The following is an 18,359-nucleotide window of genomic DNA, read 5'->3' as shown; positions in this document are numbered from 1 at the left end:
AATTCTAGACAACTACCAGACCAGCGCCATGGAGTCTGGACAGGGAGCTAATCTAGGACAACCATCAGCCAGGTGCTGTGCAGGCCTGGAAGAAAAGACCAGGCCCAAGATGACCACTTCCTGGCAACATAATGCATGAGCAGGGCATAGCACTCCTGAGACCACTCCTGAGAAGATCCATGACACTCAAAGACCAGAAGTGCTCAAAAAGGAGCAGGAAAATGGCAAAGAAATGGAAGAGAAACAGAAACAGAAGGACGTGGACACAATAAAGAGAGGCAGAACTGGAGACTTGGGTGGGGGGAGGATGATGAGAAACAGCCTGATGTGAGTAGCCAGTAATGCCATGTGGGACCATGGTGGGGTTCTGTCCTGTGCTACAAGGGGAGGACCACATCTGGTTCCATGGCTCAGAAGCAGAGGTTTGTTACCACCAAAGTCCAGGAAGACATCACTGATTAAGGTAATTGCCCGACAATGTGTTGAAGCCTGAGGGCTGTGCAGAACTGGCACCGCCCTGATCTGTGCATTGGAGGAGAGCTGGCCCTGGGGGCATGAAACCAGGAGAGCTGACCCTCCCTTTAGACAGCTGAAGTACTGGGGAGAGTGTCCCACATATTGCTGGAATTGCAGGTGTGCGGCCCCAAGGATATGAGTGGGCAAGACCTGGCCCTATCCCTCATCTCCAGTGCAATGGCATGGACAAGGAAGAGATGCGCTCTCCTTCCCCTCCCCCCTCACTACCTAAAGCACACAGGAGACCTGGCCCTGGGGTTGTGAGAGAAGAGCTAACCCTGTCTCTCTCCAGCTGCAACCCTCAGGTGCAGGCCATGCACCTCACCTGGGCAGAACAGTAGAGCTGACCCAGGTGGCATGGGTGAACTGGTCCTGAGGGTGTAAACACAGGACACCTGACCCCTACACTTGTCTGCCATCAAGTACCATGGTGGAGGGAAAGATGATCCCCTCCCCCATACCCTTGACCACCCACAGCAGGCAGGGGTGCTGGTCCTGAGGTCATCAGCGAGGGAACGCTGGCCCTGTTCCTCACCTGATATAACACTAGAAAAGAGCAGGCCCTGCACCTCACTTGGGCAGCACAGAAGAACTGATTCTGATCGTGGGGGCTCAGATGATCTGGCACGAGAGTGTAAGCATGGAAGAGCTGGCCCACAACTTCTCTTCTGTGCATTTATATGAGCAAGAGACAAATGGCCCATCCTCATCCCTTGTCACCAACGGCAGGCAAGTGATCTGGCCCTGAGTCATCAGGGTAGAAAAGATGTCCCTGACCCTCACTTGCTGCAGTACTCATGTTCAAGTCATACACAGTAGAGCACAGCCTGGATAGAGCACGGCCTGGATGTGGGAGCTGCAGCTGAGCCAGCTCCGAGGGCATGAGTGAGAGAGAGATATCCATGCCTATTATTGTCTGCTGGGTGGGAGCACTGACCAGGGAGAGACACCCTCCTCCCCTTCCCCATCCTTCATCATGCTGCCTATTGCAGTCGGGAGAGTTGTCCCCACGATCGTGAGAGTGGGAGAACTGGCTATGTCCCTCTCTAGCTGCAACACTTGGGAGAGGGGACCCTGCACCCTGCCTGGGCAACAGGGTAAAGCTGGCCCTGGTAGTAGGGGTTTCTAATGAGCTGGCCGAAGGCATGAGAATGGGAAAGTCTGTGGTCTGACCAGCTCAGATACATCTCAGGCTCATATTCAGGGCTTTGAATTTGCCTACCCCAATATCTACTCCATCCATAAATTGCTTGAGTGCATAAAGGGGCCAGTCTTACAAATCCAAAACTACAAGATCTCCATGACCTGGGGCAACAACAGGATATCTGAGAAGAGTCCCAGTGATGTTTCTGTATCCAGTACTTCCAGAGTTCCCAGGGAGTAAACCACCAACCAAAGAGTGCACGTGGAGGGACCTGTGGCTCAAGATGCATATGCAGCAGAGGATGGCCTTGTGGGACATCAATGAGAGGAAAGACTCATTGTCCCAGTGTAGGGAAATGCCAGGACAGAGAAGCAGGAGTGGATGGGTTAGTGAGCAGGAGGAGCGGGGTTGAGATAGGGGGTTTTTCAGAGGGGAATCCAGAAAACATATGAAATGTAAATAAAGAAAATAGCTAACTCTGCCTCCCACCAGTCACGAGAGACTCACTTCCATCTTGGTTCTCGGACTCCAGAGAGATCAGACAGACTGAGGTACGCAAATATAACCCGAGGCCAACATCACGGGGGTCTAAGCCCGATGGGCATTGGCCTGCACCCAGGCCCTAGGCTGTTCGGGGGGGGGGGCATCGGGGTGCCAAGCCAGCCAGGATGTTTTTTGCCCAGGCTGGTGCACTCGCCGCTATTTTGCCTACCAGACACCAGAGAGTTCGAGCAGGCAAAGCCAGCTAACAGGCATAGCCCGAGGCTAACATAGTGGGGGTTCTAGACCCCAACAGGCCCGGGACTGACCCCAAGAACTGGGCTGCTCGGTGGGCCATCTGTGTATCAACCGGGCCAGGAGGTTGTTAGCCCAGCAGACTCTTCCAGCACTTTCAGGGAGCACGTGCACCCACCATCCTGGCCACCTGACAGACCCAATTAACAGTCATAGCCCGAGGGGAACTTTGCTTGGACCTTGGCCTTCCAGGCTTTTGCCTAGACTCAGGACCTGAGCAGCTAGGCTAGCCTTGTGTACACCAACCCAGCTGGGAGATCGGCTGCCCAGCAGAGTGATCAGCTGAAAGCCCTGGAACAAAAAGAAACCAATTCCCCCAGGAGGAGTAGAAGACAAGAAATCATCAAACACAGGGCTGAAATCAATCAAGTGGAAACAAAGAGAACCATACAAAGAATCAACAAATCCAGGAGCTGGTTCTTTGAGAAAATCAACAAGATAGATAAACCCTTAGCCAGACTGACCAAAGGGCACAGAAAAGGTAACCAAATTAACAAAATTAGAAATGAAAGGGGGATATAACAACAGAAACTGAGAAAATCCAAAAAATCATCAGATCCTACTACAAAAGCCTATACTCAACACAACTGCAGAATCTGGAGGAAATGGATAATTTCCTTGACAGATACCAAATACCAAAATTAAATCAGGACCAAATAGATCGTCTAAACAGTCCCATAACCCCTAAAGAAATAGAAGGGGGTCATAGAAAGTCTTCCAACCATAAAAAGCACAGGACCAGATGGTCTCAGTGCAGAATTCTATCAAACCTTTAAAGAAGACCTAACACCAATACTCTTCAAACTATTCCACAAAATAGAAACAGAAGGAACACTACCCAATTCCTTCTACAAAGCCACAATTACACTGATACCAAAACCACACAAAGATCCAACAAAGAAAGAGAACTTCAGACCAATTACCCTTATGAGCATCGATGCAAAAATACTCAATAAAATTCTTGCCAACCGAATCCAAGAACACATCAAAACGATCGCCCACCATGATCAAGTAGGCTTTTTCCCAGGATTGCAGGGTTGGTTCAATATACAGAAATCCATCAATGCAATCCACTACATAAACAAACTCAAAGAAAAAAAACCACATGGTCATTTCATTGGATGCTGAAAAAGCATTTGACAAAATTCAGCATCCTTTCATGCTTAAAGTCTTGGAAAGAACAGGAATTCAAGGCCCATACCTAAACATAGTAAAAGCAATATACAGCAAATTGATAGGCAGCATCAAACTAAATGGAGAGAAACTTGAAGCAATCCCACTAAAGTCAGGGAATAGACAGGGCTGCCCCCTTTCTCCTTATCTTTTCAATATTGTACTAAAGGTACTAGCTCGGGCAATTAGACAACATAAGGAGGTCAAAGGGATACAAATTGGAAAGGAAGATGTCAAACTATCATTATTTGCAGATGATATGATAGTCTACCTAAGTGACCCAAAAAACTCCACTAAAGAACTCCTACAGCTGATAAACAACTTTAGCAAAGGGGCAGGTTATAAAATCACCTCAAGCAAATCAGTGGCCTTCCTATACTCAAAGGATAAGCAGGCTGAGAAAGAAATTAAGGAAATGACCCCCTTCACAATAGCCACAAACAGTATAAAGTATCTTGGGGGTGACTCTTACCAAACATGTGAAAGATCTGTATGACAAGAACTTCAAGACTATGAAGAAGGAAATGGAAGAAGACCTCAAAAAATGGGAAAACCTCCCATGCTCATGGATTGGTAGAATCAATATAATTAAAATGGCCATTTTGCCAAAAGCAATATACAGATTCAATGCAATACCCATCAAAATCCCAACTCAATTCTTCACAGAGTTAGAAAGAGCAATTATCAAATTCATCTGGAATAACAAAAAACCCAGGATAGCTAAAACTATTCTCAGCAACAAAAGAAATTCTGGGGGAATCAGTATCCCTGACCTCAAGCAATACTACAGAGCAATAGTGTTAAAAACTGCATGGTATTGTTACAGTGACAGGCAGGAGGATCAATGGAACAGGATTGAAGATCCAGAAATGAACCCACACACCTATGGCCACTTGATCCTCGACAAAGAGGCTGAAAACATCCAATGGAAAAAAGATAGCCTTTTCAACAAATGGTGCTGTTTCAACTAGAGGTCAGCATGCAGAAGAATGCGAATTGATCCATCCTTCTGCTTGTACTAAGCTCAAATCCAAATGGATCAAGGACCTCTACATAAAGCCAGACACTCTGAAGCTAATAGAAAAGAAACTGGGGAAGACCCTTGAAGACATCGGTACAGGGAGAAAGTTTCTGAACAGAACACCACTAGCGTATGCTCTAAGAGCAAGAATTGACAAATGGGACCTCATAAAATTACAAAGTTTCTGTAAGGCAAAGGACACCATCAAGAGGACAAATCAGCAACCAACAAATTGGAAAAAGATCTTCACCAGTCCTACATCAGATAGAGGGCTAATATCCAATATATATAAAGAACTCAAGAAGTTAGACTACAGAAAACCAAACAACCCTATTAAAAAATGGGGTACAGAGTTAAACAAAGAATTCTCACCTGAAGAACTTGAGATGGAGGAGAAGCATCTTAAAAAATGCTCAACTTCATTAGTCATTAGGGAAATGCAAATCAAAACAACCCTGAGATTACACCTTACACCAGAATGGCTAAGATTAAAAATTCAGGAGACAGCAGGTGTTGGAGAGGGTGTGGAGAAAAAGGAACACTCCTCCACTGCTGGTGGGGTTGCAAATTGGTACAACCACTCTGGAAATCAGTCTGGCGGTTCCTCCGAAAACTGGGCACCTCACTTCCAGAAGATCCTGCTATACCACTCCTGGGCATATACCCAGAGGATTCCCCAGCATGTAATAAGGACACATGCTCTACTATGTTCATAGCAGCCCTATTTATAATTGCCAGATGCTGGAAAGAACCCAGGTATCCCTCAACAGAAGAGTGGATGCAAAAAATGTGGTATATCTACACAATGGAGTACTATTCAGCCATTAGAAACAATGAATTCATGAAATTCTTAGGCAAATGGATGGAGCTAGAGAACATCATACTAAGTGAGGTAACCCAGACTCAAAAGGTGAATCATGATATGCACTCACTAATAAGTGGATATTAACCTAGAAAACTGGAATACCCAAAACATAATCCACCCATCAAATGAGGTACAAGAAGAAAGGAGGAGTGGCCCCTTGTTCTGGAAAGACTCAGTGAAGCATTATTCAGCAAAACCAGAACAGGGAAGTGGGAAGGGGTGGGTGGGAGGACAGGGGGAGATAAGGGGGCTTACGGGACTTTCGGGGAGTGGGCAGCTAGAAAAGGAGAAATCATTTGAAATGTAAATAAAAATATATCGAATTTAAAAAAAAGAATGGGAAGAAATTGTAGATTTGAGGAAGGTTTGGAGAAAAGAACTGTCTTGAAAAAAAATCAACTCAAGCAAATCAGTAGCCTTCCTATACTCAAAGGATAAGCAGACTGAGAAAGAAATTAGGGAAATGACCCCCTTCAAAATAGCCACCAACAGTATAAAGTACTTTTGGGTGACTCTTACCAAACATGTGAAAGATCTGTATGACAAGAACTTCAAGACTTTGAAGAAGGAAATGGAAGAAGACCTCAAAAAAAAAAAAAAAAAAAAAAAAAAAAAGGAAAAACCTCCCATGCTCATGGATCGGTAGGATTAATGTAGTTAAAATGGCCATTTTGCCAAAAGCAATATACAGATTCAACGCAATACTCATCAAAATCCCAACTCAATTCTTCACAGAGTTAGAAAGAGCAATCTTCAAATTCATCTAGAATAACAAAAAAAACCCAGGATAGCTAAAACTATTCTCAACAATAATAGAAATTCTGGGGGTATCAATATCCCTGACCTCAAGCAATACTACAGAGCAATAGTGTTAAAACCTGCATGGTATTGCTACAGTGACAGGCAGGCAGATCAATGGAACAGGATTGAAGTTCCAGAAATGAACCCACACACCTATGGCCATTTGATCCTCGACAAAGGGGCTGAAAACATCCAATGGAAAAAAGATAGCCTTTTCAACAAATGGTGCTGGTTCAACTGGAGGTCAGCATGCAGAAGAATGCGAATTGATCCATCTTTGTCTCCTTGTTTTAAGCTCAACCCCTAATGGATCAAGGACCTTCACATAAAGCCAGACACTCTGAAGCTAATAGAAAAGAAACTGGGGAAGACCCTTGAGGACATCGGTACAGGGGGAAAGTTCCTGAACACAACACCAATAGCGTATGCTCTAAGATCAAGAATTGACAAATGGGACCTCATAAAATTACAAAGTTTCTGTAAGGCAAAGGACACCATCAAAAGTGCAAATCAGCAACCAACAAATTGGGAAAAGATCTTCACCAACCCTACATCAGATAGAGGGCTAATATCCAATATATATAAAGAACTCAAGAAGTTAGACTCCAGAAAACCAAATAACCCTATTAAAAAAATGGAGTACAGAGTTAAACAAAGAATTTTCACCTGAAGAACTTCAGATGGCGGAGAAGCATCTTAAAAAATGCTCAACTTCATTAGTCATTAGGGAAATGCAAATCAAAACAACCCTGAGATTTCACCTTACACCAGAATGGCTAAGATTAAAAATTCAGGAGACAGCAGGTGTTGGCAAGGATGTGGAGAAAGAGGAACACTCCTCCACTGTTGGTCGGGTTGCAAATTGGTACAACCACTCTGGAAATCAGTCTGGCGGTTCCTCCGAAAACTGGGCACCTCAGTTCCAGAAGATCCTGCTATACCACTCCTGGGCATATACCCAGAAGATTCCCCAGCATGTAATAAGGATACATGTTCCACTATATTCATAGCAGCTGTATTTATAATAGCCAGATGCTGGAAAGAACCCAGGTATCCCTCAACAGAAGAGTGGATGCAAAAAATGTGGTATATCTACACAATGGAGTACTATTCAGCCATTAGAAACAATGAATTCATGAAATTCTTAGGCAAATGGATGGAGCTAGAGAACATCATACTAAGTGAGGTAACCCAGACTCAAAAGGTGAATCATGATATGCACTCACTAATAAGTGGATATTAACCTAGAAAACTGGAATACCCAAAACATAATCCACCCATCAAATGAGGTACAAGAAGAAAGGAGGAGTGGCCCCTTGTTCTGGAAAGACTCAGTGAAGCATTATTCAGCAAAACCAGAACAGGGAAGTGGGAAGGGGTGGGTGGGAGGACAGGGGGAGATAAGGGGGCTTACGGGACTTTCGGGGAGTGGGCAGCTAGAAAAGGAGAAATCATTTGAAATGTAAATAAAAATATATCGAATTTAAAAAAAAGAATGGGAAGAAATTGTAGATTTGAGGAAGGTTTGGAGAAAAGAACTGTCTTGAAAAAAAATCAACTCAAGCAAATCAGTAGCCTTCCTATACTCAAAGGATAAGCAGACTGAGAAAGAAATTAGGGAAATGACCCCCTTCAAAATAGCCACCAACAGTATAAAGTACTTTTGGGTGACTCTTACCAAACATGTGAAAGATCTGTATGACAAGAACTTCAAGACTTTGAAGAAGGAAATGGAAGAAGACCTCAAAAAAAAAAAAAAAAAAAAAAAAAAAAAAAAAAAAAAAAGGAAAAACCTCCCATGCTCATGGATCGGTAGGATTAATGTAGTTAAAATGGCCATTTTGCCAAAAGCAATATACAGATTCAACGCAATACTCATCAAAATCCCAACTCAATTCTTCACAGAGTTAGAAAGAGCAATCTTCAAATTCATCTAGAATAACAAAAAAAACCCAGGATAGCTAAAACTATTCTCAACAATAATAGAAATTCTGGGGGTATCAATATCCCTGACCTCAAGCAATACTACAGAGCAATAGTGTTAAAACCTGCATGGTATTGCTACAGTGACAGGCAGGCAGATCAATGGAACAGGATTGAAGTTCCAGAAATGAACCCACACACCTATGGCCATTTGATCCTCGACAAAGGGGCTGAAAACATCCAATGGAAAAAAGATAGCCTTTTCAACAAATGGTGCTGGTTCAACTGGAGGTCAGCATGCAGAAGAATGCGAATTGATCCATCTTTGTCTCCTTGTTTTAAGCTCAACCCCTAATGGATCAAGGACCTTCACATAAAGCCAGACACTCTGAAGCTAATAGAAAAGAAACTGGGGAAGACCCTTGAGGACATCGGTACAGGGGGAAAGTTCCTGAACACAACACCAATAGCGTATGCTCTAAGATCAAGAATTGACAAATGGGACCTCATAAAATTACAAAGTTTCTGTAAGGCAAAGGACACCATCAAAAGTGCAAATCAGCAACCAACAAATTGGGAAAAGATCTTCACCAACCCTACATCAGATAGAGGGCTAATATCCAATATATATAAAGAACTCAAGAAGTTAGACTCCAGAAAACCAAATAACCCTATTAAAAAAATGGAGTACAGAGTTAAACAAAGAATTTTCACCTGAAGAACTTCAGATGGCGGAGAAGCATCTTAAAAAATGCTCAACTTCATTAGTCATTAGGGAAATGCAAATCAAAACAACCCTGAGATTTCACCTTACACCAGAATGGCTAAGATTAAAAATTCAGGAGACAGCAGGTGTTGGCAAGGATGTGGAGAAAGAGGAACACTCCTCCACTGTTGGTCGGGTTGCAAATTGGTACAACCACTCTGGAAATCAGTCTGGCGGTTCCTCCGAAAACTGGGCACCTCAGTTCCAGAAGATCCTGCTATACCACTCCTGGGCATATACCCAGAAGATTCCCCAGCATGTAATAAGGATACATGTTCCACTATATTCATAGCAGCTGTATTTATAATAGCCAGATGCTGGAAAGAACCCAGGTATCCCTCAACAGAAGAGTGGATGCAAAAAATGTGGTATATCTACACAATGGAGTACTATTCAGCCATTAGAAACAATGAATTCATGAAATTCTTAGGCAAATGGATGGAGCTGGAGAACATCATACTAAGTGAGGTAATCCAGACTCAAAAGATGAATCATGGTATGCACTCACTAATAAGTGGATATTAACCTAGAAAACTGGAATACCCAAAACATAATCCACACATCAAATGAGGTACAAGAAGAACGGAGGAGTGGCCCCTTGTTCTGGAAAGACTCAGTGAAGCAATATAGGGCAAAACCATAATGGGGAATTGGGAAGGGTTGGGTGGGAAAACAGGGGGAGGGAAGGGGCCTATGGGACTTTTGGGGAGTGGGGGGTCTAGAAAAGGGGTAATCATTTGAAATGTAAATAAAAATATATCGAATAAAAAAAAAGAAAAAAAAGAAATATCAAATTTAAATTTAAAAAAAAGAAAAGAAAATAGCTAATAAAAAAAAAAGAAAATAGAGTAGCAGAAGCCAAAGTCCTCATACCAGACCAATGCGTCACTGTAATGAACACTGTAAAGTCCATACTTACAAGCAAGTAAGTATGGACTGAAGGGCATACTGTGGGACCTGCTTTGACACACTAAAGCTTCTATGTTAGATGTTTTTTCTCTGATGAGGGAGGAGTTGCAAGGGTGGAGGGAGGTTATGAGTGGGAAGGGGAGATGAATGGGATTGGGGTGCCTGATGTGATATTCACAAAGTATCAATAAACTGTTAAAAAGAACTTCTGCATTGCCTCTTAAGTTCATGACTAACCTTGACTACTTGTGATATTTTTCTAAAACATTTATTTTTCTAATTAAATCCCCATCAACTATGTATGAGGATTTCTTTCACCTCAGGCTTTCTCTGGTATTGTCATTGTCAAACCGTTCCATTTTAGTCACTCTGTTGGACCCACCATATGGTTATATTGTGATATGTCATATATTTCTCGTACTCAAATGACTTGCATGTTTTCTAGTACTTATTTGCCATTTGGGGATTCCATTTTCTAGAATATATGTTTCTTATTTCCATGTATTTTATATTGTTCTCTTCTCTCTCTCTCTCCCTCTCTCCCCCCTCTCTCTCTCTCTCTCTCTCTCTCTCTCTCTCTCTCTCTCTCTCTCTCTCTCTCTTGCTGAATTTAGTTATTCAGATATCTCAACCAGTTTTGTTGCTTTAAGTAGAAAAACATTTTCTCCTACACTCTGACTTCCTTTGTATATCATATGTGTCTTCGATCAAATGGCACTTAACTTTTATGCAGCTCTGTGCATTGCTCCGGGGAAGGAACTACTGATTTCTGCATCTGCTCTTTGATATCTTTATCTACCTTCAGTCATGAACTTGACCTTCAACGTGACCCTTTTGAAATTTGGCTGTTTTACAGTCCTTGATTAGATAACTAAACTACATCTATATTGAAAGTTTAATTTATTGGAGGCCCAGATTTGTTTTTGTGAGTGTGAATAACAATTTGACCTAGTGCACATCATCGGGATTGGATGTAAATACTTTCTGAGAAGGATGCCTACGTCCAGTGCCATTGAGATAACTGGGAAGGTAATGCATTTGCTACCAAGCCTTATGACATAAATGTGAGCCCTGGGACCATATAGTGGAAGGAGAAAAACAAGTTGTAGTCTCATCTCCACACATTTGCTCTATCATGTACACATGTGCCTCAGTAATTCAAACAAGTTATGTAAATCTGTCATCCTTGAAAGAATAATTGTTGTGTTTGAAAACCACCTTATGCCCCTAGTCTCAAGTTTATTTTATGTTGCAAATTTCAGTGCACTCTCTTTAGTGATTTGGCGGTCAGTTGTCTGTTTGAAACTTCCTATGCCTGGAGCTTTAAAAGAGTATGGGAGGGGTGGGGAGGTGCCCACTGTGTGCTCCTCTTGTAAGTCAGACAGACTGTGAAAGTGACTTCTGTCATAAACTTCCTGTGATCCCATATAGTTCCGCCATGTGATGGCCATAGTGGAAGTGAGGGTGGGAGTTGCGAAGAATCCATCAGCTTCAGACTCTCTTCTCACACTTCTGCCTTGCTCTCTTCCATCCATGCTGCTTACAGTTTATTCCGACCAGAATGCTATCCTGTACTTGCAATCTTCAGCACAGATGTTCTTAACATTTCGGGTTAACATTTCTCCTGGTTCGTCTATGCAAGCAGTATTGAGCATTCATGCGAAAGTCTCCTCTTAGTGTTTTTTGGATCAGGTAGTTTGTCAACATTTTGTTATCGACAATCTTGCCCGTGGTTCTTGTGAGCACCTGTTTAACCTTCCCTAAAAGATCTATGTTCCTGTGTTTTAATTCTTTACTCTGAGCTGCGGTAGCTTTGATTGACATGTCTCTGTCTTGTGAATTATAGTAAATTATCACCCATTCACTGGCACCAACACATGAAGAATACTTCTCTGCTATTTATCATAGCAGCATTCACAACAGTTACATGTGTTTCTGTAACAAAATTTTAGGACTAGATTAACTTTAAGGTAAACTATAAATGCCAGTATGAGGACTATGTAACCCTTGATCATTTATAGTTTTTTATATATTTTGATTTTCAGACATTTTTTGTGTTACCCTTTTGCTGGCATGAATGAATATGTAGCACCATGGAGGCTGAGAGAGTGCAAAGAACCTCTGGAACTGGAAATATAGACAGCTGTGAACTGCTTTGTGCTTTAGGGGAATTGAACCCAGGTTCTCAGCAAGGGAAGTAAATGCTTTTAAGAGCTGGACCATCTCTGCAGCCCCCAAACCCTCAATTTTGAAGCCAGAGCTTCTGTGACATATTCACAAATGGAAGAATCTCACTTGTCTGAGCTGATGAAGGCAGAAAGGCAGGGAAGGTAGGTCCTGCTCTATGTTCTCTTGAAATGAGAAGGCTCACTTCTGTTTCCTCTCCTCCTTCTCCTTCCCTATACCCTGTTCAGTCATTTCATTCACCTCTTTTAACATGCACGTGTTTATCTAAAAGGCAACGTGTGTGACCAGAATAACCCAATCCTCTGAAATAGTAAAGAAAAAATAAACCTAAATCATCTGCTCTTAAGATGAAATTGCACAAAGATGTTAAGTGGGGCCTAGGGTACTTTTTGTACTGCACAGTAACTCTTCTGCTTTCTTAAAATCCATATTAAAGCAAAAATCTCTACGGTCATGTTCAAAGAATATTCTTTATAAGGTCGGATCTGGCTTTGATGCTTTTCCTAGTCAGTTAGTTGTTTCCCTTTGGTTATTTGCATTCCAGTTTTTCAGAACATAAATTGTTTTCTGAAATTAGATTGCTCCAATGTTTTTGATGAGACTCCATACATACATAATAATTTTCCTATCAAATTGTTCAGGTTTATAAAAAATGTTGGCTTTTTCATTGATTTTAATGCCGCTGTGTATAAATAGCTTGTGACTAGATCTCAGTAAATATTTTAGTTGATGCTTCTCTACCCAGTTCTCTCAAAATGCACAATTTGCTAGATCTTATACACAAAAATGCTGAATCTGCTTGGATAGAAGTATTCTCATATTACATCAGAAAATTATGCATCAGAAATGTTCTAGAAGAGGCTACATATACCGTGTATCACTGAGAAAAGCTTCAAGTATGAAATGTATTTGACTCCATAGTACTACTATTTGATTACCAATGCTGCACCATGGTTTTTTCCAAAATACAAATAGTTTTTCAGTATAAGATTTTAAAATGTTAATTTTAATAACATTTAATAAGAAGTAAAATGTTTATAATAAGAGTGTACCTAAAACAGCAATAAAATGTTCATTTTGCATCAATTACACATTCTCACTCTCAGCCTCTCATTAGGAGTCATCTAAGGTTAGAAATATCATTAGGAAATAATGCATCTAATATATGCAGCATAGTGGATGTCTAAGCTTATCCATACAGGACACAGGAGATGACCTTGTAAAAGCCAGCTGGATATGAATCACGTCCCTCTACTCCAGCCCTCTCAGAGTATCATGCCACTTAATGCTAGCTCCGGAAGATGGCCAAACTCAAAACTGAAAGCACAAATTGAATTTAATGAGCATAGCTTTTGAAATATCAGGAAGTGAAAAACTGGGTGTTGATGAGGAACCTGAACTGTAAGAATGGGGCTGAGTAATGATGACAGCGCTGCTGAATTCCGCTGAACACAGTGCTGTGGGATGAAAATACACCCACGTCACACACCCACCATAACCACTGAGATACCCGCATGACACCGTAAACACGTTATTCCAGCACCTTCCCTGTTGCCATGGAGATACCTATTCTAGCTGAGTTGGAGGAGAACAAAAGCCATCTTCTCATCAATGCTCAGGAGTTATCAACTTGTCAGTTTTGATGTGAGCCCAGAGAATTTTCCTAATAGTTTCTGCCAAGCCCCTTTTACCTCCTTATTCCTTAGACTGTAAATCATGGGGTTCAGCATGGGCATCAGTATGGCATAGAAAAGCGAAATCAACTTCTCCTGCAGGACAGAGGGGCTGGAGTGGGGCTGGATGTAGGTAAAAATGGTGGTACCATAGCAGAGTGTTACCACAGTGAGGTGGGAGGCACAGGTGTGGAAGGCCTTTCTCCTTCCCTCTGTGGACTGGATTTTCAGAATGGTGGAAATGATTTGGATGTAGGACAAGAGAACCAGAAAGAAAGGTGTCATAAGCAAGACAATGCTAGAAACCATGATCACAATCTCATTGGATGACGTGTCCACACAAGCCAATCTGACCACAGCTAGAATTTCACAGGAAATGTGATCAATATACTTATTTGTGCACATGGGCAGCTGGAAGGTGATGGCAGTGTGCACAAGAGAGTTGATGGAGCCACTGACCCACGATGCAGTGACCAGCCTTGTGCATAGCCCTGCATGCATGACAACTGAATACCTCAGAGGGTCACACACTGCCACATAGCGGTCATAGGCCATCACTGCCAGCAGAAGGAACTCAATCCCGCCCAAGCCCAGGGAAAAAAATAACTGGGCTGCACAGCTCAGAAATGGAATTGCCTTGTGTATGACAAGAAAGTGAGCCAGCAGCTGGGGGACTATGCTTGTGGCGTAAGACACATCCACCACGGACAGGTTGGAGAGAAAGAAATACATGGGAGTGTGGAGTCTGCTGTCCAGTCTGATCAGAGCAATGATGAGGAAGTTTCCCAATACTGTCACCAGGTACATCAGCAAGAACAGGATGAAGAGGGAGACTTGAGTGTCCCGGTCACCAGAAAGTCCAAGAAGGATGAATTCATGCATCCATGTCTGGTTGTCTCGTTCCATTAAAAAAACGTGATGATTATTAATCTGCACATAAAGTAGGAAAAAGAGTAAGTGATCAAGCAACCGTCGAGTTTCAAGTAAAATTGCCCAGCATGTGTGACCCTCCAGCAATCTTATCCATTTTCAGCTCATTCAGGAGACTATGGCAGCATGCTTTTTATCAACTACTTCAGAGAAACAGTCCAGTATCTTAAGGACAGTGTCTTAGAGCATATAGTTATATCCCTTGAACGATAGTGTCTTAGAGGAGCAGTTGTAGCCTGGGTGTGAGACAACACAGTTTTACGTACTATATTTTTTACACATTGGGGGGGAGGGACAAAAAAGAGCATAATGACTGGCTCTTGTCTGTAGAATGATAAATGATGTAGAGACCCAAAATTTTAAAACCACCTAAAATTTGTTACCTAACTTAATCTTAGTGAAATTCAAAACTCAATTACAAAAAAAATAAATAAATTATTCTGAAGATTTAAGGGCTTGTGGCAAGATCTAGAATCAGAAAATATAGTTTTAGATCCAAATTTTCTCTAGCAGACATCTCATTTACATGTCATGGTAAGTTCTCACACACAAAACAGGCTCACATTTCGTAAAATTCCCAAGTGCATCAAGCATGGGAAGTACATGGGTAGCATTGCTGTAATATTACTAAAATGCTATGTGTACTTGCAGCAACCTAATTCTCATCTTGTGGCACATAAAAAAATACCAAATGTGATTTCCTTCCTATATTCTCGACAAACTAGACAAATACTGTAATCCCTTTAAAGGAAACTTTTGCTCTTACTAATAGGCTGTAGTGTCTCCTGTTGTTCATAGTCTGAACAAGGGAGCCATGATGGTGCCCCGCTCTTGGCGGTTTTCTCTTTTACCTTTTTGTGGTTAGGGACCTCATCTTTGGGTGTCAGGTGAAAAGAAAGCAACAGGGATATGGAAGCTTAGCTATGCACATCAAAATGACAGGAGGAAAGCAGATGCTTAAGGATTTATCATCTGTGTTCAATAGAATATGGTAGGAAATCTTACATGTCTGCTGGAGTGTGAATTCCCTTAAGATTTCTTGTGCAGTGTAAGGGATTTTTTCCCCAGTAAACGGAATAAAACATAATGTCATTTGTAAGCATTGAAGAGAAACAGATGTTGTCTCGAAAAGTCTTCTAAGACAGACATGCTATTTCTCCTCTATATCTGCTTGGTCACCAAAGCCACAGCTTCAAGCGTGCATAAAGTGAGGAAAAAAATCACAGAAAGATCAGATGGAAGTAACCAAGTGAAGCAGTGGACATTGTCCATTTCTAAAGCCTAAAGGAAGAGGGCTGCCACACTTCAACTCTCTTCTTTGATAAAGAACAAAACTAAGCAAATGGTTCCAGTACTGCCCAATTCCCATTGTAGTGCCCTTTCTCCCCTATCACAATTCTACATCTCTGAGATTAGTTCACCACTGTTTGTTGTCTTCAGTTAGCTCTACTATAAAAAGCTGTGCAAACCAATACAGTTCTACTACTTTTATTTTACTGATGATAGCAATTATTATCAATTGTATGTTTTACAAAGTACATTAATAATTAAGTGCACTTTCTAAATGATCACATATTGTTATGTTAAATGACTAGTATTAGGATTGTTTTTGTTGTGAAATGTCTAAAAAATAAAATAATGTCAAACAGAATCTTCATACTGTCGAGGACCCAATGGAAGATGGTACACTGCACACATATATGTTACATTGTTTTGATGGCATGCAACATGTTGGGTCCAAGGAGAAAATGGAGCTTTCATTATCAAACAGTAAAATTGCACAAAGAATAGAATATGAGGTATTTATGGTAAAGATCAGTTTTTTCAGCTAAAATGATGTCAATGTTTCATCCTAGGAAAAAGCAGCTCCATGTGTTTCAAACTTTATTAGGCAATTATTGACCACAGCAAAAAGCAGGACCCTAATGTCTCTCAAATAGCTAATGAACCTATAATGTCCAATAGCTCTAAAAGTCAAACATATACATTCAAATTCCTCTCTTGACTTTTTGCATTCTACAGTATATGCAATCTTATTTAAAGATTGAATTTTAGTCTGTTTTTTAAAAAAATAAAGTAAATCTGAATAGAAGATACTGAGTACATAGATGCTTAAAGTTTTGCTATCTCAAATTTTAGCCTACAATTTAATAATTAATAAATTATTGTTTTATCCCTATTAAACATTGATGAATATTCCCAACATTGTACAAGGTTTTGTTCTGTTTAATATTGCTGTCTTAGACCTCTGATTGTTAAAAATATATTACACAAAGAAGACAAAAGTAGAGATTCACACAAGTAGGCTAGGGATGAATTAATTTTTATCTGGATGAATTTGGCTTTAGATATCCTGCCTTGCTCTTAAGTTTGTCTTCTGGCCTTTTATCTAAAAGTTAATTAACTTCATGCCTCCTATCTCCATCAGACAAATGTGGAGCCCACTGAGAATTTTCTATGCTCTACTAGTGCTTTAAAATAAAAGCTTTTGGTATTCAAGATCTACTTAAGCAAATAAATGATTAATGGCAGCTTCTCGAACAGTGATTTGGTGATGTTGGCTACTAACATTAGTATCTAAAACTATCGAGTTGGACATCATTTAGCTAGTATATTTTAATTTACTTAAATTTGAACAGTTGGTTGCTCAAGTAGGATACCACATTCATGAACACCTGATTTTACAGACTGCCTGAGTGGAAAAAACTACATCTAAATAAGTATAGGATTTCTAAAAAATAAGATAGTCCGTTACATTTTCATCTAATATACCCTCTACATATTTTGGACGTAATAGAAATGATTCATTAGAGAAAGTGTTTATCAGACTTGAAAAGACCACAGTTTTATCAGAATAGTCATGAGAAGAATGACCCATCGAAATTCATCTGAACAGCAGAACCACTCACTCTTCTGGTGCTACAGAGCCGCCACATCACAATAAGATCTGGATATGGCTTTTCACATGTCTGCTCACATTGCTTTCTCGTGTCTTAACAGAGCTTAGTTGTCCTTATTGCTCTGTGAACCAGTGCTTCACAACTTTTATTGATCCTTTCAAGGAAGAGGAAGGCAGGATGTGGCCCTGAGGAACTATTTCTCTTCGCAGTGATCACCCTTACAGTATCATGTCCTGTTAAATGTTTTATACCTTTAAGACCATGGAAAATCACTTTAATTCAATTAGATGATTGGTGTCAGTAACTTACATTCTCTCCTCTCAAGAATAGGAGCATTAAAGAAGAAACTCATGCTAGGTGTGCACAATATAAAAGCATTTCCAAGAATCTCATTCTTCAGGAAAAAAATTTTGTCCAAATTCATCTCATTATAAATAAGTATAGTGATCAACTTTATATCAATCTTGAAATGTCTAATATCAATAATATTGGCTGTCAGTCACTATCCCATCACCCATATTGCAGAGATGACCCCTATACTTTTCTATTGTTGCTGCCCTAACACACATGGATAAAATTCAACCTTTATTCCCAGAAAAAATACTTGGGCATTATCATCATTTTGCTCCATTGAGTCTGAATCATATTTGGCCTCCTTCGAATATGCTATGGTCTTAGTTGCAAAAAAATTAGTCCGGAATGCAAGCACACAATATATGTGCTACAGGTAATTTTCTCTCATGCTGGCCTATATAA

General features: G+C 40.9%; 1 protein-coding gene across 1 annotated transcript; it reads right to left on the bottom strand.

Moving 5' to 3' along the window:
• Nucleotides 1-13,725: 13,725 nt before the first annotated feature.
• LOC127677415 (olfactory receptor-like protein OLF3) lies at nucleotides 13,726-14,679 on the bottom strand. The gene has a single exon (XM_052172500.1). It carries the CDS (start codon nucleotides 14,677-14,679, stop codon nucleotides 13,726-13,728), a length of 954 nt encoding a protein of 317 aa, XP_052028460.1.
• Nucleotides 14,680-18,359: the final 3,680 nt, after the last annotated feature.

This window comes from Apodemus sylvaticus, chromosome 2 (assembly GCF_947179515.1).
Source record: "Apodemus sylvaticus chromosome 2, mApoSyl1.1, whole genome shotgun sequence".
NCBI classification, from domain to species: domain Eukaryota; kingdom Metazoa; phylum Chordata; class Mammalia; order Rodentia; family Muridae; genus Apodemus; species Apodemus sylvaticus.
This window is presented reverse-complemented; position numbering and strand designations above follow the sequence as displayed.

What these genes read in the sequence shown, in the direction of transcription:
- LOC127677415 (XM_052172500.1), bottom strand. Translation starts at nt 14,679, where the DNA reads ATGGAACGAGACAACCAGACATGGATGCATGAATTCATCCTTCTTGGA.